Source organism: Melanotaenia boesemani, chromosome 8, assembly GCF_017639745.1.
Source record: "Melanotaenia boesemani isolate fMelBoe1 chromosome 8, fMelBoe1.pri, whole genome shotgun sequence".
Taxonomy (NCBI): domain Eukaryota; kingdom Metazoa; phylum Chordata; class Actinopteri; order Atheriniformes; family Melanotaeniidae; genus Melanotaenia; species Melanotaenia boesemani.
Window position 1 is genome coordinate 25567121 of NC_055689.1, and position 27045 is coordinate 25594165.

The following is a 27045-nucleotide window of genomic DNA, read 5'->3' on the forward strand; positions in this document are numbered from 1 at the left end:
TACATTATGTTTTTATTTATATTTTACACTCCATTTCTACATTGCTGAAGGTTGCAAAGTGTCTGGAAAAAGCTGGTTGTTATACATCCTGTATCTTTTGTGTTGTCGATCATTTCCACATCATGAAAGGATTTCCTGTTTCCCGGACAGCTTTGGGGAAACAATCCAGGATAAATAAAACTGGTGGATTTTATGAACAGATTTTAAGAGCAAAAACAAACAGAGAGAAAAAAAAAACAACTCATCTTACTGCTGAGGTGTGAAAAACCTACAGGTCCATTGTGCAGCATTATGTCAGAGCCAACAACACTGACCTCATCACTTTGAAAATCCAGGGGGGGCAGTTAACGCCCCTCTGGCTCCAAAGAAACTCTGAGTTCAGAGGTCATATCCACCTGTCAGTCCTCTGTGGAAGTGCTGAGAAAAACCTTACCCAAAGACAAGGGGAAAAATAAACCAAAGTAAGGATTTACAGTTTTGGGTTTGCATTAAAATGTTTTTGCAGGTTAATCACTGTTTGGCACCACAAAACACTTAGATTTGAGCTTCTGTTCAATAACCCACACAATCCTTTCTTAACTCCTTATTTATGAAAAATTCAATTGTTTTTCATCAGCTCCCAAATTCTCATTTTGGTAGGAATAACTTTTACCTTCCATTTATTAACAATCCAGGTAAGACTAAACTTTGACTTTTTGGAACTAATGTTTTAAGGCAGAGCATGAACTTTGACCATCAGCTTTTAAGCAAACTTCTACAAGGTACTTAAACTGTTTATTTGGACTAACTTAACAACTAGCAGGACAGTCTGTTTCATTGGAAAGGCTGTGTGATACTAAAGAGGAAGAATCTTACATTGTTTAGATATTACGGCTTTTAAAGACGCAGCACAGGCCTCTTTTATTTCCTGTTTTCTCATCACTGCTGTAGGTATTACGTCTTTCTTAATTTATAAAACGCACAATTTCTGCAAAGCCAGGCTGTCTTAATCTCATAGATGTTTACAGCATGTAAAAGTTAAACATTTTAAGAACTGTCAAAACAGGCTTTTGTCAAATAAAAAGCTATTCATTATTTAATTAAACTTTTATCTTCCTGAAGGCCCTGTCATAAATAAAGTCAATGTGTGTGGTTAAAAAGAACATTTAAAAGAAGCTCAGCTGATTTACTCAACCTACTAAAAGCAAAAAATTTGAATATGAATGATGAATTCTTTTTGTTGCGCTCTCTGGGGTGTCTATATACTATCATCACGATCACTGTGCTTCTTCATTTCAGTGAAACGTCTGAGTTATGAGTTCACTCTGCATTCATCTTCACACCACCTACAAGATTTTCTGGTTGGTCAGGAAGTATTTCTTTAAAGTCTGTCACACTCATGAAAAAACCACTTCGACAGGAAGCGCCGTCCACCCCCCTGAGATCAGTGTGCAAAAGCATTTAGTATTAATTCAACTTTCTTATCATGAATTCTGAAAAAAGTCTCAAGTTTTCTTGGCAAACAGCAGACAACTTAAAAGACAGTAACTAGTACAGGTTCAATAATAATTTTCCTTCCATCTATTTGGACGCTTTGAGTTTCACTCAATGTAAAAAGCCCTGAGACGTCTTGTTTTCTAAGTAAAATTAAATCAAAGTTATATTGGACTGATCTTATTCTAGGTCACCAGTCCACCAAAGAGCTAACACAGGGACAAACCAGACAAATAACCATTCACACTGACTCCTACGATCACTAGATAACACAGCACAGGGATTTTTGATTGTTAGACCTGAACCTGAGGAGAATGTACAAATCTAACAACAAAAGACAGCAGAGATTTGAATCAGAGACCTCCCTGTTCTGAAGTACTCATCACCATTAAACAGCACAAACCCCAATCTTTTTAAGGTTTTAATCATATTTCACAGTGGCTGTCATTTCAAGCTATATAGTGATTTAGTTATCACAAAATACAAAATATTTGTACTTGCTGTTCTTAACCCAGGCTTAAAAACTGTGAGACGATAACGTTTTGGTAAGCAGTTTTCAGGTAGCATTCCATCACATGATGGGAACCGCAGCCAGTTAGCATTTAACTGTGTAGTCTGAGACAGTGTGTAGCTTTCTAACCATAACCAAATATTTTTGAGCATCTAAACCTGTGTACATTCATTCTAACTCCAGCCATGTACTTTTAAGTCCTTACTGTAACCATTAGCATGTGGGAGTGATGTACAAAAGTGAAAATGGCGAGAGTAGAAAAGTGGAAAGATTGTGCAGGTAAGGATGTGAACCAGTAATTCGACTTAATCTGTTGACATCGTTACATGATAAATGCTAGTATTGTCATGAAGCAACAGAAGTGAACATGTCATCAGCTCAAGAAATAATTTGTAGCCAGTGTATAATTTCTTAACCTTTATTGGACCAACATGCAGAATTTACAATGTGTTTGTGTTAGTATGTGAACCAGAGGGGATCACAAAGTAAATCATCAAATGCAAATGCTGGAGCCTTTCCCTGCTGCTATCAGGCGAGACACAGGGAACACTCTGGACAGGTTGCCAGCCCACTACATGCATGTTTTTTTTACTACAGGGGAACGCCAGAGTACCCTTGCATCCACTAAGAAAACACTCAAGGCCCCACCAGAGGGTCGAACCAAGAATCTTCTTAAAACAAATGAGTGAAAGAGAAGCTAAAAGTTCACACCACTACACAGGTAGTCAGTCTTTTTGCAAAAAGCATGTGAATCTCAGATTAACAGGAAGTTGAAACTGGTAAGTGCTTAATAAAGTTACCTTGTACCCTTACCTTTATATTTACTGTTTCTTTAAAGCTTTCCCTCCAAACACTCAGCGGTCTAACAGCTGGTCGCTAAAGGAAATCGCCATGTGTGTCTACGGTTGTACATTTAGCATAAATTGCTGCTGTCTCCACTGTCTGCTTTCTCTGCCTGCTTCAGATGTGCCCAGTCAGCCTGTGTGTTTGCAGGGAAGCCGGCACCACAGAGGACAAACATGGGCCTGTCAGAGAAGTCCAGAGGCCCTGGATGGGCCAGAGGCCACAGAAACCACAAAAATCCTGACTCCGGCATGGCAGCACAACTACTTAGTTCCCTTTTTGGTCAGATCAGACGGCACAAAAGTCGTGCTGCATCATGGATTTTGTCGAAGGATTTTCTGGTTTTTCGTTTGCTTTCATTTTGTTGTTTTACTTCCTGCAGATTGAGCCACGAGCTGCAGCTTATTCTTGTCCAATATGAAAAACAACCTCAGCAGTCCAGAAAACCGCCAAAGTTATACAATCCATCACAGAAAACATGACAACTAATGGGTTCTGTTAGCATTTCAGTTTTATCATTATTCCCTTGTGCAGAGTGGATTGTTTTCATATCAGCACTGCATCACATTACGCTCTGCTTACTGTCAATCAGTTCTCACCCGCAAGAGAACCTGGAGGTCTCCTGGAGGAAGTAACCCCTCAAAGTTTCTTGCCTTGGACCTGCAGGGTTGTTATTATAACATATGAGTCCTCCTGTGAGAGGACACTTTCACTAAAGCTGGACATAAAAGTCTGATTCAGTTAAAAAATAGATAAAAACAGTAAATACAAATATAAATACACACATATATATATATATATATATATATATATATATATATATATATATATATATATATATATATATATGAGGCCTTCAGGGACAGCTTATCTCTGATCCTGCAGATCACTTTATTTCATAGAAGCTCAACACAATGGAGTTCCTCATTGCACATGGGAGTATTTACCAAGGCAACAGAGATGAAAAGACCTCCCTTCCTCACTTCCCTTCTCTCCCACCTCCTCTGTCCTGTCTGTCTCTGCTTTCCCGCTCCCAGACTGGATTGATTTAACTGTTTCAAGTGTCTCCACAGAAGCAGATGTCGGCCATATTTAAAGTGAACTTGGTGCCAGATTTTTTTTTTCCGGGCTCTGAGCTACTTTACACGTTTGATTCATTGTTTGGCTGCAGGTTTTGTTCTGTTGGAAGGTAACAACACAGTTGTCCTGCTGTATTTTTGGAGCAAATGGGTTAAACCACTTTGTTGCTTTTATTTCTGTAGCAGTATCTGTAAACTTTGACTAAATACAAAACATCTACAGCACTTGATCAAATCAACAAAATGTTTACAACAAATTCAATCTGTAAATCTGTTTTAATTTCTGTTCTAGAGGCCACTTTTCCAGTTTGGGGTCCCAGTCCAGTGTGATCCAGTTCCCTCTGTCCCCACATCTTTTCCATTTCATCTTTCTTTAGCTGGCAGGTTAGTATAGAGTTATCATCGAAATTAAGCCATGGTGACTACAACATCATTTGGATTAATAAGGTCCATATCAAATGTTGAGGGGGACAGGACATTATAATGAGAAATGAGGACAAGACATTCATGGGGAAGAGGAGAGAATATATTGTTGGGAAGTTTCTATATCAGCCACCACAGTGAGAAGAGATATATGCAGGCAGTGGAGCTAATAGATATATTTATCTTACTTCCGCCCATAAACAATCAACATCTGATGGATTTCAGCTTCTGTGTGTCAAAGATGAGAAAGAGGTTGTCATTAAAAGGTGCAAAAGCCAGCATGCATCAAAGAACATCTTTATAATGTTTCTAGAAATGGGCTTTGTATTTGACCAATCATTGTAGTTTTGCTGCATCTGGATCAATCAGAATGCATCTACTGCTGGTCTGTGGTTGAAAAAGAAAAAGACACCTCATGACTGAAATAGCTGCCACAAAATTAAAGCAATAATTCTTTATACATATATGTGGCCTCAAAGTGCCCTCATGTATTCAAAATATGTAAAAATACCCCATGGGTATTTTTGAAAATGAAATCATATGGGTTCAAGCAAAGTGGGGCTGAGTTTGATTGACCCACCAGTGATCTAAGTTAATAACTACTCCATTCTGACATGCAGTAACAAACAATAAAGAGTGGAACAATTAATGTCTCATAACTCAGTGTGAGTTTTGTGTTCGTTGTGAGCCACTCCCTTCTCATTCTGTCTTACAGCAACCTCCTGGTATGACACAAGTGTCTTCAGGGAGACATGAAGACAGAGGCAAACAGAAAACAGCACAGTCTTCCAGTTCTTCAGAACACCAACTTAATAAGAAACAGAGAGACAGCAACTATGTCCCCACTCACATTCATCTGCTCTGACATGTTTAGTTACACTAATGATGGAGGCTTAATGCAAAAAGTCTGTTTTAAAGATCCATAGTTGTTTATAGAAAAAAGCGTTTTTAGCATTCTCAGTTTTCTGAAACATTATATGATCACTTTTTATAGGGAATTAGATGCCCAAATACCCCAGACTGAGGGATTTTCAGGATTTTTACTGTCCCACTGAGCCTTTTCACAACCAAAGCAGCCTTATTTCCACCTCACGTAGATTACATTCCTGCAGCAACACAAAAAGAGTGCAGTGATGCTTTGATTAGCCACACAGGACAACACAGGGGTCAACACACCAGAACAAGCCACCCCAGTTTCACCTCCCTGCCTGCAGCCTCTCCTCTATACACCCTTCTTATTAATACCCATTCCAGGCTTCCTCTAAATCCCAACACTATGTTTGTCCGGATCTTGCTCGATGGCTTTTCCGGTTACTGAGAAAAGAAAAGAATTAAGAGACAGAGGAGAGGCCTGGGATCATTCTCCCAGAGCAAGGATTCAGGATTAGAAGGAAAAGAGCAAATACCGTGGAGCAAACTGAAAAAAGCAGGAGTGACGGCTTAGACTCCAAACAATAGAAATTAATTTGAACTCCCTCAGTGGAGCGTTGCTCTTCAGCATTAAGAAGTGGAGGATTACTTGTTAAGCACATGAAATAGTGGTGTGTTCACTAGAATTTCTCTCTAGCTTTTAGCTCATTTCAGCCCCTCAAACACAAGCAGTTTTCCTCTTTTCCTTTTATATACAGCAACATATGTTATATTTAAGATATTCTGTATGAAGATATAAATACATCTACAGCTCCCGCTTTTCAGTTGCAAGGATCTCCTACTCTGCTCTGTGATGTATTTCCTTAAACTGAATTTAACTACGTAGAGGATACTTTGATTTGAGAGGTCCAGGGCTTATGACAAACACATGCTGGATTTATGATTAATATAGTTTTTAATCTATCTAGTTTTACATTAAGCAAGAACATCTTAGATACTCTGTGTAATATGTTGTAGTATATGAAATTTTAAAAGTATAGTATGTAAAACACAGTTTTAAATTCCTCATATTTTTCACATTCATTATTACTTGTGTGTGGTTAGCTAAACAGGCTCATTGATATTCCTTGTCTTGGTACATGATGACATAGACAGTCTAAAGCTGTGTTTCCATTTAATATTTTCGCAAAAATTTCTAAAATTCTTACAAAATGCAAACGCGAGTGTTGCAGGTGTTTCGATTGAATGGTGTTAGCACATTACCCGTTATTCTTGTAAAATCTTGTCCCGTAAGATTCTACTTTGAGGAAGATGGACATTTCAAATTTGTTTTGTAAAACTCTGCATTTTGCTGTTGTTTGCTATTAAATATGGCAGTTATATTTTTATTTAATTATTTGTAAAAAGATTTCCGTTTCCTGCTGAATCTAAAGCTACTAAAAACATGGTTAGGCAAGTTTGGTCGTAGAGAGCCACAACCTGTAGCTTTTCGATGTTTCCCTGCTCCAACACACCTGACTCATTCATTTGAATCATGTGTGTTAAAACAGGGAAACGTAAACCTGCAACACTGCGGCTCCCCATGTGGAGATCTCAAGTTAACAACCCATCATACACAATGTTTTCCATGCTCCTTTCACTTTTTTTCTCTGGTTTCAATCTCGTGAGTAGGTTAAGCATTACAAAATCTATGGTTAGAATTAGAATACATGGTCATTAATTACAGATTTTTAAGTGGATTTTAATTAACTGGATTAGTGAGAATTGACTGCGTTGTACCTTGATAGTGCCTTGAGATTACTTTTTTCATTGACTTTTTCTATCCATGGTCAACAATGTGGATGTTACCCTCAACATAACAGCAGTGTTCTTTGCCAACTCATAATTTCCAACCATGGATTGTAACACTTTGGAGATGTGGACAAATGTATGTTTCTTTGGTTACACTGCACTACAAATATCTCTTGTTTAAGATTAACACTCAAAACTTATACATGAAGACATGGCACTCATGCAGTACTTAGAATGTTGAGTAAAAATACTCACTTGCACAAACTGTTATGTTGACTTGTGTTTTCAAATTAACCCATAGAACTGGTGTTTTTCCAGCCCATCTGTGATATTAATTTCATTGCTGGTCACTGTCATGTCCCCTTGCTTCCTAAACTCACAGAACTTGGTAATTTTATTTTGTAATTGTCAACATACAGCTTTTTCTTTCATTAACTTCATGACATTTTAAAACAAAACAATCCAGCTCAGAGCTTGATTGTTGATTTATATTTTGTTATGGACATAGCTTGCTAAGTGGGTCACACTGATCATAAGCTAACACATATCAAACACACACACTTGTTTTAAGTCTAAATGCTTTGTTTTAAAGGTAACAGCTTTAGGACTAATTTGCAACGTTGCTTTTATAACTAAAACTGATTGACTCATCAAAGTTAGCCCAAAAAATATAACATTAGCGGCTAGCCTAACATAAGGCTCCATTTGGCTAACTACTAGGGTTTCTCTCATCTAGTGCTAAGTTAGCAGTTAGCTAATGTTACAGCTTTCTGTTTATTAAGGCATTACCTGAATATACATGGCAAACATTAAGAAAACTACTATTTTTTTAAAGATCATAACATTGTTTTGTTGAATGAAGGATCATGGTGGTCGTAATCATGTTATGAGTGTAGCCTAAATATTCGGCTGCTCTGCCAGCTAGTTTAGGAGTGTATGGTTTAAAGTGTTGAGGCAGCAACAACTGAGTAATGAAAATGGAGAAATTTACTCATGAATCTACTTATGAAAGAGAATGTCTTGACATTTTTAAATGTTGTCTGGTACAAGAGGCATGCAGTTAAATGAAGAAAATCCTAACAGCGCACCCAAATCATGCTCATACCTGTTTTCATATACATTTGATAAGCTATTTTCCTAATTCCCCATACTCAAAACTTATCAAAACACTATCAACTTCATAAGTTTTGATCTTTTTTTTTAAGCAGACTATTTCAAATATTAATCAGTTTCAGACTATAATGTCATCTCAAGACATTTCATGAAACTCAGCAACTCAGCTTTGAGCCAGCCTGACATTAAACTAAATTAGATTAGGTATTTTTTCAAATAATACAAAAATTTAAGAGAAAGACAATTGTCTTAAAGTGGCCTATCATATAGTGGCTGACTGGGAGAAGGAGGAGGAGACCAAGAGTCCCTTGAGTGTCAAAAGATCAAAGGGCTAAACATTTAATGTTGAAAAGAGAGCTGGAAACCCAAGGCCAAGGTCTCTGGCAAACACACACACACACACAGAGAGAGAGAGAGAGAGAGGGGGGGGGGGGTAAGAGAGTGAGAAGATCTGCTGCTGTTTTCCCCCTTCAGGCCGAGACACTAAGATGAGAAGGTGTATAATTTGAGAGTCACAGTTAAGAAAAATGTGCCTCATCCATCATCACTGATAACAAGGAAGATGTTAGGAACAAATGAAAGGATGAAAACTCAACAGAAAATACTTGTTGTGGTCCAGTGACGGCTTTACCTCTCCTTAATTCAACCTGAGCCCCTCATTAGCCCCTCATTTAGACAAAATACCTTATTTTCAACCAAATCTGTGCTTTTGTAAATCTGGTAAATAAAACTTTGATGGAAAACCTCCAAAGAGTTTTTTTCATGTGTGAAAAGCGTCATGTTGTTGTTCTAACAGGCTGTTCTGTATGTGTAAGATACAGCAGCACAGCTTGGTCTGGCAATCTTTCTGTGCAGCTGAAAAATAAATTGCTGCATCAAACTTTCACTGCATGGAAAATCATGTGAACAAACCTACTGTAGACAAGCCCATAAAATAATTAACAATACAAAAATTATGAGCTGCTGCCCTCAGGACGGAGACACAAGAATGTCTCTCCATGTTTAATCAATTTAAAGATTAATTTATGCCTGTGTCAGTTATTATTTTAAACACAACAAAGCAAAAAGCCATGGAGCGATAAATCCTGATACAAAGATTGTTGTTTTGATTTTATTTCTATTGTTTGTTTGTTGTTGTTTTTTTCTTTTATGTCTTAAAAGTGTTTTAATGTTTATTGACTATACTGTTTTTTTAATCTATTATTAAACTTTGTGTGGCTGAGTTTTAAATGCATGTTTGAATTTCAACCTTTGCAAATATACAAAAATGATGTGCCATCATTTTAAAACCAAAAACATAAAATATGTCAGATTCTCTGTATTATTTGTCCCAGTATGAGCATAAAAATATTTGAAAATCACCATAATGCTTTACAGAAATAGAATTTTACCATCTGTATTTATGGGTATAACAATAATGATAAAAAAAAATACATATATTTTCTACCAATTCTTAAAGCTAAATCAAAAATTGAATTAAAAATTAAAATTTGGTTTGGGCACAATAATATGTATCTCTGAAGCTATTGAAAAGTAAATTAAATCATGTTCACAGATAAAACACTTGACTGATTTGGGCTACTTTAAGCACATTTTGGGGTATTTTTTTGTTGTTGTTTTGTTTTTTCCAGCATGGACTTCGGACAGGAAACTTCAACACACTCTCCACTCCCACAAAATTTCTATTTGGGCGGAGTTGGGGGGAGACTCTACTCTCTGGGCACACTTTCAAACCCTCCTCTGTGGCGCAGCGCGCAGGACGCACGGAAGACGCGCGTGAAAGTAACCGAGCTGTCTCATTTAAACACCGAACCAAACTTGAATTCTTCCAGTTCTCTTCGCAGTCAAATTTCGAACTAACCCTGATTTCAAGACATGACTCTTCATCCTCCACCACTTTAATCTCCGGTGAATTAGAGGTGTGTTTCACACGTGATGCTCGGATCGCGCAGGAGTGTTTGTGCCACGATTTTGGCTAAAAGATGTGAGGATTTCTACGGAAATAACTAAGGAAAACAGCCCAAACAAACAAGGAATAAAAGGAAGCGTTTTCCAGTGTGTCCAGTGAAGCTCGTTTCAGTTTCCTGCTGTGCAGAATGCGGCTGTCACCTACAGTACTTCTTTTTGCTTTTTTAGGTAAGAAACCTTTTCACGTTTGTTTGGATTTGCTGGTTGGATATTCCATGTGCTGTGACAAGTGCGGGGGTTTGAAAATGTATTTGAAAACATGTTTTACGCACGTGTTTCACTAAGAACACCACCCTAAAATAACTAAACACATTTTTAAAAACCCATTGATACGTTTAAAATTTAACAGATTATAATATTAAAGTAATATTATTCTTTTATTTATACTGTATAACAGGCTCCTGACATGTCTCCTCTCCCCTAATCACAGCTGTTTACTATAATGACTGCAGATTTGTGTCAACATGACTAACAATAAATGAGTCATATTCCATAATTATATATGTTTGGAGGTTACAGGTCAATAAAAACCTTCCCTGTGGCAGCTGTTGAGATAAAAGCACTGGGAGAGTTAAGGGCCACTTAAAACATCTACTCCTGATGAAAACTGTCTGAGCAGCAGAGGATTATGGGACTGCAGTTGACCCAATCCATCTGCTACCAGTGACAGTACAAGGAAACATTTGGCAGCACCTTAAAATGACCGGGTTGAGATAAAAATGATGTTTTGGAATCCACTTCTTCTTAAGTGAGTATAAGTGAACGTAAGTTTCAATTAAGTGGAGTGTTATTTCAGGCTTTCATTCTGGCAATGAAGATGCACTGTCAGCCTAGATTAGTGTGAGCTGTAAATTTACAGGGGTAGGACGGTGTGGGGTGGGGGGGAAGAAAACCTCAGTGAGTCTTTGCAGAGGGAAATAGCTAAGTTCAAAAAAGACACTGAGAGAAACAACTTGATGCACACAGAGAAGGAGCTTCTTGCATTTTTACTTGCTGAAATATATAAAGTCATATGGGGCACCTTCATGGACCCCGAAACCTTTTATTTTGACTGTAAATATGAAGCTATTTTAAAATGTAATTTTCAAATGTATTTTCAAATGTAATGTACTTTAGGTACTTTACTTTAAAACTTTCAGTGTTCATGTTTTATTTTTATTTATTTATTTATTCAAATTTACTTGCAACAGTAAGTATTGATGGACACTTCAGTTAACTTTAACACACATTAAATTTAACTGTTAAAAGATATTAGAAACTAAAAAGAATGGAAAAAAAATTCTTAAAAATTAAAAAATAGATAAAGTTTAGTGATCAATAGTTTGTTCACTCAAATATGATGTAAATTTGTATAAGTGAGGTTTTTACACTGGTTTTAGTATCTAAACAATATAAAACAGAAACCTTTCTAGACTCCTAAAGCAGTCCTCTAATTTGGGGTTATGTGGGGTTGAGTGCCAGTGAGCATTTATCAGCTGCTAAAGTGGCCTGGAAATGAACACTTTGAACTCCAAAGATGCCAAATAATCAGGGCTGTAATTGTAGAGGCAATAATCAGAGAAACTCTGTAACAAGAGCAACTTCAAAGTCACGTAGAAGGAGGAGTAAAGCAAACTTCAGTGACAGAAGGAAACAATCATCAAATGGAGACGGCAGGACAGACGGGCAACAGACAGATGCAAGAAAGAAACATGGTGCAGACAGCCTTGTAGCACAAAATGACCAACATCAGTTCTGATTTATCTTTTCTGTGGCTAAAAATAGCAGCTTTTGAGTGAAGGAGTCCCGTAAATGTGTTTTTAATGACGCATAGATCAGACATTTGGTAAAACGATCTCACCTCAAAGGACATTTAGTCACTCTTCTGCAACTTTTGTGCATGGCAGGATCTTCATGATCAGATTTGGATCTTACAGTCATCATAGAGGTGTAAACATTTTCTTTTTTTTCTGACAACTTGAAGTGTTTGTTTCCATGTTGGTTTAAATGTTCTGCTGAAAAGTTGGAAATGGAAAAATAGGAAAGAAAAACCCTTCACAGCTGTGAAATTCGACTCGAGGACCTTTTATGATGCCATTCATGTAATATATTTATTTTTATTTGTGTGTTTTTGTACACTGTTTTATCTTATATATAAAAGTCTAAGAGTTCACTTCATATTGCATTCAAAGCAGAAATTAGTCCCAGTCTACTTTTCTGTCAAATCTGTTTTATTTTTCTTTCTTTCTTTCACACACGAGACCAAATGAGACTTTTTTTAGGTCTAGATTTTACGAAATATTGAACTGATTATTAAAACTAAAATGCTCATCTAATGTTAAACAAGTGAAGAAAAAGCTGTAGAATAAAAGCCAGTGATCCATTTTATCAGCAGGTGTTTACTTTGGGTGATGCTGCTGCTGGACTTTAATCACTGCTGCACAAACACTCACACCTCAGTGATAAAAGGGACATGTTTTTATCCAGATCATCGGTTTTATTTGTTTTTTCATCAGTATTGACAGTTTAACTTCAGTCGTCAGACCTGGTGGTTTATGACAGATACTATCACCATGGAGACGGTTGGTGAGAGGATGATATATGTGTCCCAGTTTGGGGTCTGTGTAGACAACGTAGGCTACGGAGTGTCCTACGTAGTCTACACATGTTCAGATTTTGAGTTTAGTTTAAAATCTTAATTGGTACTACTTGCAGGAAAAACACAAAAGCTAAAGGATTTCTAAATTGATGTCGTATCTTCTGTCCTCTTCTGTTCCTGCTTGATCACTGAGATAACACAAAGAACAGTCCTTTTTCTGGTCTCCAGCACTTTTGGATTTTCCTCTTCCCATAAACGATGTGGAGTCTCTTTTCTTGTCAGGGGTCCCAGTGCTCTTACCTCACCAGAGGGATCAGGCCAACTGGAAATGTTCGCTGTGGTTCAGGGTTCAGGGAGATTTGTGGGCACTTTGATTTAGATAGAGAGCAACAGTTTAGGAGAGGACCTAAAGGGATCCAGAGAATGTCCTAGTTGTTATGATTATTGCCTTAATGAGGGAGGAGTTGAAAAAGAAACCTATTGGAAGAAACTCCAGTCACTCGCTCATTTATCACTCGTTAAATGTGTGAAGAGGGAGATGTATGACGCTTCAAAAGGGTACACATAAGCTCCGTATAATCATTTCCTCATTTATTTCCCCTTGAGTCTGTTTTCCATTTTGAGTTGGTTTGCATAGCTTTGATGTATTGTAACCAGATTTGTAACTGTGACTAAAATTGCTCAAAATAAATGTCACTCATTATGATTTTAAGATTTTCACAAGGTTTTGTCCAACACCACTGATGGGAGCAGGTCTGTCTAACATCAGGTCCAGGTCCCACAGAGCAAACAGCTACATTACATCAAAAACTGGATCATTTAAATCTTGGCTTGAAATATAATTAAAAATACAATCCACTTATTCTGCAATTTTTTTATTCTGCAAGTTGTTTCTTCAGTCTTCTAATATAGAAGACTAGTAATTAATATTTGAGAAGCAGGAAGTGGTGCATAGAGCTGTCACCCGAATTTTTCAAACAAAGACCATATCTCGTTATAACATGATAGTTGAATGTAACAACGTGAAACTTTTTTCACAAAAATGTGAAACATTTTGTACTGAAAACGAGGAATATAAACAGTATTTGTCTTTGAGGAAACTGTGCATGCAGTAGATCAGAGAAATGTCTAATTTACCAAATGGGATTAAGTTGTACTTCGTACTAAGCTGAGACACAGAGAGATTGGACAATTGGGAAACTTGAAGGACGCTGTGATATTGTTGAAGTTGCACCCTTAAATAGGAATGTTTTTATGTCTGCAATTTAATTCTCCCAGAGTTGCATGTAGTCTGTATAATTTTAACTTTAGTTTTCAGAATACAACTAGGCCATAGATGTAACCGTGCAGGCAGGTGACATACTGTGTTACTTATAACCGCCCCACATTCCTGTGGGTACAATCAGAGTACAACATGTAATCCTTGACAAAAAGAACTGAAATGTTTCTGCTTTATGAGAATGATTTCCATAAAATGCATTTTGCTCCAGTATTTCTAGGTCAACTGCATACAGTACTTAGTGTTTGTAACACAAACATAATGTTAACATAAACTTTATTCAAAATCTAAAGAAATGTTTAAACATTAAATAATTTCAACTTTATTATATATATATATAGTGAGTGTGTGTGTGAATGGTTGTTTGTCTCTATCTGTGTTGGCCCTGTGACAGACTGGTGACCTGTCCAGGGTGTACCCTGCCTCTCACCTGTTAAAATGCTGGGATAGGCTCCAGCTCACCCGCGACCCGAAATGGAATAAGCGGTCAAGATAATGGATGGATGGATGGATATATATATATATATATATACATAAAATATAGTTTAATGCCAGCATCATGGTTTTTAAAAGTGGTTCTGTTGTGGTCACTTTATCATAAAATGCATTGAATTTATGAAATCACAAGAATCTCAGCTTTCTAATGGCATGTCACATGTGCAGCTGCTCATGGTACGTTCGAATTGTCTCGGAATTCCAAGCAGCTGAGAATATGTGGCGTCATAACCAGGTAGTTGGCAATCCAGTTGCACCAACTGGATGCCTCCAAAACAGCCAATTTGTGAGCATCTACAATGTCATATAAAACTAGAAAGTCAGAAACCCATTGTAAAAATGTGCACCATGAGAACAGCAGACAATTTTGGTGATAATGATTAATAAACCACACATATCGACACGATTTTTAACAACATAGTTATCAATAACAACAACTTATTGCTGTTTACACTAGAAACATTACAGACATAAATATATTATAAAGGCTTTTAATAAGGACAACAATATACTACAAGTGCTACAGGGCGCAGCCACCTTTAAATCTGGAATCTTGGGGTCCTCTGAAACTTAGGAGTTCGCCGCTCGGATAAACAAGATCACTTCGTCATTTCCAGCAAAAATGTTCTCAGGACAACTGGAACACCCATTTTACACAGCATTTTTGTGCAGAGCTACTGTTGTGTAAAAAACAGCTGAAGGTTGGCAGTGAGCCGTCTATTTCTTTTTAAAAGCCTCAGTATGTTGCTGCATCATCAGAGGTGAGCTGACACTGAGCTGTGCAACGACAAAAACTTTTTTGTTTTTGAACTTTTCCCGTGTCCATCTTGCTACAAAGCTGAGTTAAATTGTTTGTACATAAAAGTTAATGAATGGTATTTGTGTAATTCTGAAACATTTATGTCAGAAATATGATATATTCAAGCTCATTTAATGTATTTGTGATTTCACAGCAACATGGTAGTCCAGCTGGTGTCCTGTTTGTTGTTCAACAGACAAAGCTGACATGCTTATTTACATACAGAGTGGGATCCAGTGACATGTTTCTACTTGGGGCATGTTTGGAGATGGATTTTAACATGTGGTTAAACTTTAAGATGCACAGACTTTCAGCTTTGTTTGGACTTTAAACATGATTGGAACATCAAATCTGAGCAGCCCTTTGATGTGATACAGTATTACGTTATCTGTTTTAATGCAGATGTAATGTAATAGGTTACCATGAAAATGTAGTTTGTAAATTGTAAAACAGGAATTAATTAGCAACTGAAATGTGGAAGGGAAAAATAAATCAGTGGTTTGGATGCTGGCAGTCCTTGGTTTAACTCCACCCCCACCCCTCCAACCTCCAAATGCAGACTTTATGGTCTCTTAAATGTGTTGGAAAAGGTATATTCTGCTGCAACAGTGTACTCCTCCGGTTATTTTTATGTCAGGTAGTAGATCAGGTTTTTGACTATTCCATATTTTGCTGAGAGATTGGGTTGTTTGGATTCAGCATTAAATTCTAAAATGTGAATATATTCTACAAACACACACACACACACACAATCCATTTCACACTTGATTTCTTTGTTTGTGTTTTGACTGTATAAATATGGTGCCTTTTTATTATTTTTGTATTTATTTATTTATTTGCAAGTAAACCTGAGGTAATATGAACCTACAAAGCTTAAAACAAATGTCTTAACTTTTGTTTTGTTTTGTTTTTTTCTAACACTTCTCCCGCGAGCACAGCAGCGTAACTAATCCCACCAGCTGGGATGAGGATCAAGTCTTTACAAAGTCCAGTGTTTCCACTGAACAGCGCTGTGATGTGGTGATTTGCACACAAACTTTGGTTAGCACACATCAGAGCTGTCTTGCAGGGTGTAGAACAGCTGTAGTTTGTTTGTTCCAGAATCAATTCTTCAGACAGAAAAAAGGTACAGCAGTAGTTGCTTGTTTCACACCTAATTATTCTAACCTGTTCATGGGAGCATGGGAAGAAAATTTTATTTACTCTGACCTCAATACCTATCTAAACAATATTATATGGTAGGGTAGATATATTGATGATATCATCCTACTTTGGTCTGGTTCAGAAGCCAAATTACTTCAATTCCATTCATATCTGAACAATACTAATAAGAATCTAAAGCTCAGATTTCTCTTCATCTGTAATTAACTTCCTAGATCTAGATATCAACGGAGATTTACACACCTCTATTTTTAGGAAACCGACAGATCACAATACTATTCTTAGAGCAGACAGCTTCCATCCTCCTTGGCTAATTGATTGAGGTTATAAACACCAAACTATACTCAAAGCTTTCAATAAAGCTAAAAATCTCCCTAGAGAACAGCTGCTGGTCCCTAAACAAAAAGATCAATTGAACTCTAATCAAGTATACTTTGTGACCCAATACAGCAATAAAGCTAATCAAATTAAACAAATTGTTAAAAGAAACTGGGATATATTGATAGTGACAGTGTCCTTAGAGAAGCTCTTCCAGACTCTCCAACGATCAGTTTCAGAAAAGCCCCGACCTTAAATGATAAACTGGTTAAAAGTCACCTTGCTCCTTTAAAACAAAACACTTGGCTGTCTACCTTTAAAGGTGTGGACGTTGTAACCACTGTAGCAACATGATTAATGATGACTACTTTACAGACGTATCATCCCGTTGTAAGTTTGACATTAAATCATTTTTCAATTGCAATACTTCATATGTAGTATACAGACTAGAACGTCCATGTGGTTGTTTCTACATCGGAAGAACAAAGCGCAAATTAAAAGCAAGGTTGGCTGAACATAAACATGCAATTAGAACTGGTAACCTACAATATCCTATGGCTGTTTACTATCTTGATGCTAACCATGGTAATTGTGATTCACTGAAGGTATCTGGAATAGAGCATATAGAAAACTCAATTAGAGGTGGAGACAGACTTAAAAAACTCTTACAAAGAGAGGCATTTTGGATCTACACACTAAAAGCGACACAGTACCCAGGTTTGAATGAGGAACTGGATTTTTCTCCTTTTTTGTAATGGTCTTGTAATGTAACTGATTAATCTGTGGTTCCTTGAAGAAGCAATGAACAATATCTATTTATTTTTTAGTAGATATACATATGATGATTGATGTTTATGTACATATCTGTTGAATCTTGTTATATCATGCTATGTTTACCTGTTTTTTGTTTAAAGAATCTCTGACTGTGATTGTCATTGGCAGGTCACGGGTAGCATGTGACCATCTACCTGCCCACACTGAGCAGCTGCTGGTGATAGCCTATATATGCATGAATTAAGCTGCCAGACAAACATTTTGCCACTCGCCTTGATGAAGGCCCCTTAGGCTGAAACACGTTGGCGTTGATATGTTTTTTAATAGATTAGCCATGAGATAATAAAGGCTTTTTATCTTCTACCTTCTTGAGTGCCTCAGAGATCTTTTCATGAGTTCAACTTGATCCCATAACTGAAGAGCACGAGAGGAATACCATTTTTTTACACCCAAGCAGCACTCCAGGCACTTTTCTTTTTTGCATTACAGCCGTAGGGAGCTTTGTTCTTCACAGAGATTTTGGCTTCTTTTAATCAGATGTTTTTGTCCCTCTCTGTGTTATTAGTCTCAATAACACGCCGCATTCCTGGGTGTTAAATTATGCTGCCAGGCAGGTTAGGTCTGATAGAAAGAATTTAAAGTCAGAGTCTTCATATTTCAAGGTATATTTACATGATATTAGAGTATTACATAGAATAAATCCTCAATGGAACATGAGCCTCAGGTCATTTTTTTGGCTGCAGGCTTTAAAAAAATGTTTTCATTTCCGATGTTTTATCCCTCCAGCTCAGCGAGCATGTGGACAGAACTGGGAAGATGTAACGCTACTCATCTTTGTATCCAACTGAAGTTTCATCCTTTGCCTTGATTTGTTTTGGTGCTTGCTCACGCCACTTGTGTGAAGAGAGATTCATTCATCAGAACAACTCATCACCTGACCATTAACTCGTTAAAATCTCCATAAAGTGTTTCAGGATCACTGATTGAGCTCTTTTGTTCCTACTGTGGTTTCAAAGCTGAATTTACGCAATTAAACCAGCAAAGTATTTAAAAGAAGCCTTCCGAATGGAAAGCATGAGAATTTAAAGTTCAAACTACTTTTTCCTTTTGATCTCATTTTAACTGGCTTTCCTGTTGGTTGCCTTTATAAGCAGTTGTACTTCAATTATTAGCATATAAAGATGCAAAATTAAAGACTCTACCAGATTTAACTATTTTTTTAGTGGCTCCTAAAACATTTCATCACCAAGTAATTAATGTATTTAGTCTTTCTATGTGTTTTTTATTGCATATATTTATTATTTAAGGTTTTAGAGTGTAGCTGTTACAAATTTGAAACATACATTGTCTATTAGCTATATGTCATTGTTGATTTTGTTATTTTTTTCCCCTCAGTTTGGGCTGAAGGCTCTTCTCTCCATTACTCAGATGGCCACACCAGCCATCTCCCCCTGGAGAAAACCTTTGGTCGATCTGTCAAGGACTCTCAATGCCAACACATGCTGAAGCACCTTCACAATGGAGCACGAATCACTGTGCAGATGCCTCCCAGTGTGGAGGGTCACTGGGTGTCTACCAGGTTTGTTTGTTTTCCATAAAGATTTTTTTACCTACTGTCAGCCATTTTTTTCAGCGTGCTGTAAGGAAATCTTGAGGGGAGGAAATAATTTGAAAGTCTTCCTTGTTGATGCATTTGCAACTTTAGTAAGTGATTAATGAACCACGTGAATTTCACTGGTGTCCATATGTTTAATCAATCTTTGATGCACATCATCCTTTGTGAGTTTTTTTTATTATAAACACACAGATCTGATAAAGACACACCCTCATAAGCATGGTTCATAAAAAACTAAACAACTAAAAACAGAGAGGCACCAAAAGGAGACATGAGCTGTCTGCTTAAAAAAACAGTTCCAATTAAATTAAGTTTAAACAGTTGACGCCATTGTTAAGCGTTTCTTGAGACTCCTATGCACCAACCCATACAAGCAGTTTTAGACATAACAAACCTAAACATGCTCAGAAATCACTGTGCAAGAATAGTCCCAAATATGTTTTTCTTATCACTTCAGTTGTTTACTAGAAAGGTCCAAACACAGGAAGGTGGAAAATGGGATGTTTCTGTACCTTCCGGTCTGCAGGGCAATTTTGAGATCCTAGTGACAAAAATGCACCTTTATTTTCTGGTACAGATACGCATCCATAGGAATCACCTGTTAACCTAGCACATAACTTTTAGACTGTGTGGAGAAGCTGGAGTATTTAGAGAAAATACACCAAGGAACAGGAAGAACATGCAAACTCCAGACAGCAATTCAACAGTTAAGCCTCTATTTCTTTATATTTAGTGTGTCAGAATTAATGACATCTAGTGGTAAAGATAGTTACAGACATTACTTCAAATGCCAAGCACAGTTGTAAATGGACGGTGGCCATCAGTGGCAAAGATTCAAGGCTGAAGCCCAAAGTCTTTTCTTGGCCCTACCACCTAGCCTTGCTGCTCAATTCTGTAGAGGTATGATGCCCCCATTATTCTTAGGGCTTAGCTAAGGTCTTATTTTTTTATGAGCTGGTTTGTATGAACACTGATTGGATCACAATAAATTGCTTGAATTGATTTTGTCTGCAAAGTGCCTTAAGATGACTTTGTTGTGAATTGGCTCAATACAAATAAAGCTGAACTGACTAAAGTAGAAGTCACCTGGCTTTTCAGCTAGGGCAGGGGTGTCAAACTCCCTTCCTCGAGGGCCGATATCATGCAGGTTTTCATTGTTTCCCTGATCCAACACACCTGACTGAAATTAATGGTTTATTGTAAAGAAGTTGACAAGAAGCTGTTGGATCCATTTGATTTTATTCAGGTGTGTTGGAGCAAGCAAATAAATCTCAAACCTGCAGGATAGCGGCCCTTGAGGACCGGAGTTTGACACCTCTGAGATAGGGGTTTGAATAGCTAGATCACTACCACATCTTTGTCCCTGAAAGAAAAAGACTGTTTTACCTGGCACTGGGTGATATAGCAAAAAATATTATCACGATAAATTTCCCATATTGATTAATATCAATATTTATCATGATATATAATCAATAATGATGCCAGTTTGAAAAGTATCCTGATGTTTGTCACCTGAAGAAACCAAAAGATTCACTAGTTGAACTTGGGATTTGGTTTATTAACATGAAATTATGTAGTATAGTGTAAAGAATACCACTGTAAACATGCAAACAAATGTTTGTAGAGGTTGGTACTACAACCCAAAACATGTCACAGTTAAGGCCCAGAGACATTTAAATACTCTGCTGATAAAAGTGAATAAAAATAATTTTGGACAATGGACTGGTTCTAAATCTTAAAATGTTGGAAGTAGAAATCTAAGTGCAAAATGTACATATTCACCAGTCTTTATACTATTTTTGAGCCGGTGTACATTAATTCTTTTTCACATTATCTGTCAAAGAAGAATCAGACTACAGTAAATAGTGCAACATGTAAACAAATGGGCTTTATTTTAGCTAGTGCAGATCATTTAGGTAAAGTCTGCCCACAGCATCTAGCTTCAAAGCTGCCCTGTAGCAGGATACGATATTGCCACCAGTGCTAAAAGACGCTCCGACAGTTAGCTGGTGGGTGATTCAGTGATCAGCCTGTGCTTTGGGAGTTTGAGCTCCTCTTGAGCAGCAGTGAGAGCCTTCTTCTTTTTCCATGAGAAAGTAAAGGCACTGACAACTTTACTGCACACAGACATGGCTCTTTCGATCCTCTTGTCTTTAACAGTTCTCTCTGAGGATACATAAGGAAACAAAATGCAAAGACAGATGATTATGTTAGACTGAGTAAAAAGTAAGTAATATTGCTTTCTAGTTCACACACATCATTACACATCTACATTATTATATTATAATAATGGGCTATATTTATTTATATTTATTAATGGGGAGGGGAAAAACATTTACCAAAGGCTAGATGCAGCTGGTGACCAAAACACTGGAGGTGAGTCCACTGTTAGAGTGCTGCAGCCTTGACAGTGTTGTCTGTCCTCGGTGAAGCCCCAAAATGCAAGGGCATCTTCCAACCCCCGTCTGATTGTTTTGGCAGTATGTTGTTTGCAAGCATTTGCTTTGAAGTGCCCACTCCTCATCAACATAATGTGAGGCTCATGTATGGCTCCAAGGTTCAGCTGGACCTAAAGGTTGGCGATAGTGGCAAAGTGTTTAACATCCCGCATTTTCAAGCTTCCTACAACACTTTTCATAAAGCTGTGGCAGAGCAGTTTGAAAGAAAAAAAAAAACATTCTGCCTAGGAGATCGCACCTGCAGTCTAGCAGTCTAAATAGATAGTTTACAACTGATGGTTTGCCATTGTCTCCTCACGCTTTCCAATGGATAAGGGCCTGTACACAAAGAGGTGTAGATCTCATCCCATTTGCTTTCCATTTATTTAAGAATTATAGCTATAAATGAAAAAAAAAAAAAAAATTCAGCACACACTGCAGATAAAGACACATCATGATTAGACAAGCAGTACAACTGCACCAATCTGACTCACTGCACCCTGAACCACAGCTTCACCCCTTCTGCAGATGAGCAGGTGTTCCGTCAAAACTGCACTGCAAACTGTGCAAATGCACTAAGAAAGCCCTACAGTTATCACCAAAAACGACAATTTACTTACCTTAAAATAAACATAATTTGTCATTGTATGCTAAACTAACAGCTTCCATTCACATGGTAGAATTATTTTACAATGCTCATGTGCACACATGCTCATTAATGCAATGTATGCTACTCTGATGAGTATGCTGAAATGACAGAACACCGACTTTGTCTGTGCGTCGTCGCTTTTCAACTTTCACAGATTTATCTGAACTATTGTTTTTCTTGTTGCAGCTGTGAGGTGAGACCAAGCCCAGAGTTTCTGACGCGCTCCTACAGGTTTTACCCCAACAACACTTTCCATGCCCACCAGTTTTACTACGAGGACAACCACTGCACCAAACCCACTTACACTCTGGTGATCCGTGGTCGGTTGCGCCTACGACAGGCTTCCTGGATCATTCGTGGTGGCACAGAGGCAGAGTACCAACTCCACCATGTCCAGATAGTGTGTCACACAGCCACTGTGGCCAAAGAGCTGAGCCAGAGGCTCAACCAAAGCTGCAGAGGGGCCATAAAGGGACCCTGGGAACCCAGCATGCTCTATGAACTGTGGAGTGAGGAGGGGAGGTACGACTGCTCCAAAGAGCTCAACTTTGCAATGCATGAGCTGCAGCTGCTGAGGGTTGAGAAGCAATATCTCCATCATAATCTGGATCACCTGGTGGAGGAGCTATTTCTGGGAGACATCCACACTGAGGCGTCACAGAGGTTGTACTACAAGCCGTCCAGCTACCAGACCGCCCTGCAGAATGCCAAGGTTAGTCCCTAATGTTAGTATGTCTTTTTTCACTCAGAAGTATTTCACTGCAAATCTGCAAATTCCTTTCAATAGGTGAAGGGAAAACACCTACATTGAAATACCTAACTGGTATATATCCTTAAATATTTTTCCCTTGATGGTTACTCACATTAAGACAGTTAATTTTGCATATGGCTTGATCTGTATGTTTAAAACTGCAAGTAAGTTGTTATCCCTCTAAATTTGCCTTCATTAACATTCGTTTCCAGGAGGAAACTTTGCATTTCTCTCTATCCCTACAGGCTTTGCAATGGGATTACAAGAGCCTTTAGGTCAGGGATACTCAATTCAGTCCTGCAGGTTTTAAATGTATCCCTGCTCCAACCACCTGAATCAAAATAAATGGATCTGACAGCCTGTGAAATTCTGCACAGTAACTCATTAATTTTAGTCAGGTATGTTGGAGAAGGGACACATTAAAAACTTGCTGTTCTACGGCCCTCATAGGACCGAACTGAGTAGCCCTACTCTAGATGATTCATGGGCTTCACTGTCTTAATTGGCTTTATTGGCTGCACCTGTGAAGGTTTGGCTAAAAGGCTGGTGAAACTAGCAGGGCTTCATCCTATCAGCTTATCCCGCATAACATGTTTACATGTTTATTTCTATCAAATTAATTGTAATGAAACTACATTAATTACTGAGTTATGATTCTTCTTAAACTCTTAGTTTTACATCTAGAGGCTTTAAACCCTTAGTACATAAATGCGTGTATTAAAGAGCAGTGTTTCTCAGTCTTGGTCCTCTGGTCCAACTTCCCTGCACGTTTTAGATGTTTCTCAACTCCAATGCACCTGATTCAGATTAACTGAACTCCTCAAGTTCTTTCCAAGCCTCCTAATGAGACATTCATTTCATCCAGGTGTGTTGAAGTGCAGAAACATCTAAAACATTCAGGGCAGTGGGTCCTGAGGAACAGGATGGAGAAACACTGTTATAGAGTATACACATATTCCTAGAGTGGCTTTGATTTGATATTTAGCCGATGTCCATCTGGTGCGGGGATCTCAAACTCCGTTCCTCGAGGGCCCCTGTTCTGCAAATTTTAGATGTTTTCTTGCTGCAACACACCGGACTCAAAGTAATGGATCATTGTGCAAAACTTGACAAGCTACTGGATCCATTTCATTTAAATAATATTTTTGTAAAAACTGTAAAATGTAAGGGTGTATTAAAACAGTCACATTCCCTTTAATCCAGATTGTTTATTTGCTCTAATAAAACTCTGACTTTATATCCACTTTGCCATCTGACAAACCACCACTCAGGTAACTTAAATGAGATGTTTATGTAGTGAATTCGGCTATACTTACTTACCACCAGTTCTTTACCTTCTCACCTCAGTGGGAACAGGTGTCCTGCAGGGTGGGTATGGCTAATAAAGGCAATGTGTGAATCATTTCACCAGGCCTGGTGTTGTATCCCAACAGAATTCAGACCCAGTATTTACTGTAAAGTTGTCAACAGTGATTACCAGATTTTCACAATCAGCAGGTTCTGCAGAGGTGTCATGAAATCCAGTTCTTGTCACAGGTAACACTGCTGTTGGTTCAGGGAGGATACAGACACCTCCTAAGATAGCAGCTCCAACTTACCAGCAGGAGTCTCTATTCCGGTAAAAGGGATGAGAACTTTTCCCACCCGCAGACTCTACTTGTGTTCACTGGAACGTATGTACGGGTCAGAGATGGGGTTTTATTTTCTGTCCCAAGTTTTGCTCCCACTGTGATGAACCTCCTGACCCCATAGACCACACAGACTGACCAGAGCTCAAACTGACTTTAAAAACAATTTTTATTATCCAACCTGTGGAGACTCATAAGGGGAAGTTGTATAGAAAGAAAAATACAATTAATGCTTAACAAGAGGAGAGAGCTCAGATGTCAGGTTAATATATGTGATATTCTAAGGTAGTAAAGCCCGCCTGCTAGGGGTATCAGACACCCTGAGTTATTTCAATATTATTTGATCTGGATGTTTTCAACAAGCTTGGCCTTATAACCTTATACAATAAACATTTGCACCACAGGAAACCAGAAACTATGCACAACTGATTTCATATCCCAAATCTATCATTAAGAGAGAATCCTCTCTGCTGGGATGTAATTTCTCTGTTTACACTGCTGGCCGCAACACTTGAGTGATGTTTTCACTGTCACCCTCTGCAAAGACTACACCGAAATCCTGTCTGTGTTCACTGTCTAAATAAATATGGGGCTGTGGGACGATGGAGCTTGGTGTTGCTGATCAGAATGCAAACAGAGGATAGAGGGATCAGACAAGCTCTCCTGTAGGACTGAATGACCAGAGCTGCTCTTTCTTTTTCAGCCCCTTTAGTCTGCAGAGGCACGATGTGAAGTCAGGCCTATCGCTGGGAGCAATCAACATGTGGTATTCCTAGAATTTGGAATCATGCAGCCATATGAAATATTCCAGTGAGTGCATACCGGGTCCGGTTTCATGCATGCCTGAAGCTCAAGCCATCCCGCCCCATTTTCATTTTATGAGTAAAATCCAGTTACAGGTGCAAAGATACAGTTAAATGCATTTACAATATTGACTTATAGGATTGGTTAAATGTATCGCTTTGTTCTACTGGTATCTAGTCCAGCAATCAAAACTTGATATGGTCATTAACCATTTGTACTATCATGGAAATAATTTCAAGAGCAAGTTAAGAAAGTCACGCCCTGTGTTTGATCTCTTTACACCAACCACCTCCAATTTGGAGATCCCCTTTTACATCACTCTGTTTTGGTAGATGAGTTTAGTGATTAGTCCTCTCTTTTCTCACTCTTTTCAGTTTTTCTAAAAGAATTAAAAAAGAAAAAAATATATATGCCATAACTTTTACCTGAAATTCCATCATCTACAATTTTACCAGCATTGCTTCTCAGAGCAGGTGATAAAATTTACAAAATGAGCAAGACTCTTAAAGCAGTGACCTCAGTCTTTGGTAGTAGGTACCAGAGAAAACGCAAATATTTACCATTTTGGATCTCTTAAGTTTATCTGTTCGAGAACACAATATTTCCAACAAGAGCTGGTAGACACCAAATCAGAGCAAAGAAAACTGTCCCATATTGGTCCCACAACATGAATTCGGTAGACAAATACATTACAATACATGTTGTTTTTCTTTTTAACTCTTTTGTAAGCCATATAGAGTCCTGATTGTCAAGAAACCACTATTAAGGTAGGGAACGAGGAAGAGGAGGCTGAGATATCCAAAATGAGACAAGAACTGGACTGACAATCAGTTGCAAACGGTTCTTATGGAGTGATGAATCCTCCCAGAGCCCGAACCTCAACATTAACCTTTTAAAGCCTGACCCAAGAAAAAATTTGTAAATAATTCTGAATTCATCTGAAGTCTTTATTTGGCCCTTTAACAAAATGTTAAAAAAAATAAATAAATTAATTTTATGTACTTTTAGCATTTATTACTGTGTAGCGTATTATTGTATTTTTATTGTATCAACCAGGGGAAAATGACAAGTATCAGGTTGTGTCTCGTCTTCTGTCCCCCTAAAAAGAAATGTTAATTTTTTATGTTGCATTTTGTTAAAGGGCCAAATAAAGACCTCATATTTAAAAATACTGGACTTTTCTTACCATTTTTTCATGGTTCGGGCCTTAACGGGTTAATGATATTACTAAACTGTTTAATCATCTGTGAAGATCAGGCACTAAAGAAATAGGTTTAGGATTCTATATTTTCTTGTTAGTGCAGCTGAACTCAAACTTACAGAGAAAAGTGTTCCACTCGACCACCTCTTGAAGTTGTAATGGTTTCTTTTCCAGGGGGGGGGGGGTATCGCCACAGTGACCATGCAATCCATTAATTTTAAGTGCTGTACCCAGAGCTGGTCCCAGTCCAGAACATTTGCTGGTGCCAGCATGTTCATTTGTGGTTTCTGGGTGGGACTCAGCAATGACATAAGAGCAAAGCAGCAGATTTTGTTTTTTTATTTTCTGTTCGCTGCTTCTCTGAGGTGGAGAAACAGTAGCTTGTTAATGGTCTAAATTAGGTAACAATCTGTATTTTTATATTGTCAGTGCTTTTGCACATATTAGTCATGTATTAATTAATTTTTAATTTGTTCTCACTGAC

General features: G+C 37.8%; 1 protein-coding gene across 2 annotated transcripts in view; it reads left to right on the top strand.

The window, feature by feature from the left end:
* Nucleotides 1-9855: 9855 nt before the first annotated feature.
* The window catches only part of LOC121644883 (protein APCDD1-like), a 29650-nt gene continuing 12460 nt past the window's right edge, over nucleotides 9856-27045 (top strand). For both annotated transcript variants that reach the window (XM_041993131.1, XM_041993130.1), the window contains exons 1-3: nucleotides 9856-10239; nucleotides 18871-19054; nucleotides 22364-22889. In XM_041993131.1, coding sequence (XP_041849065.1) covers nucleotides 10200-10239; nucleotides 18871-19054; nucleotides 22364-22889 — 750 coding nt within the window. In that variant the 5' untranslated portion in view covers nucleotides 9856-10199. The remainder of the gene's footprint in view (nucleotides 10240-18870; nucleotides 19055-22363; nucleotides 22890-27045) is intronic.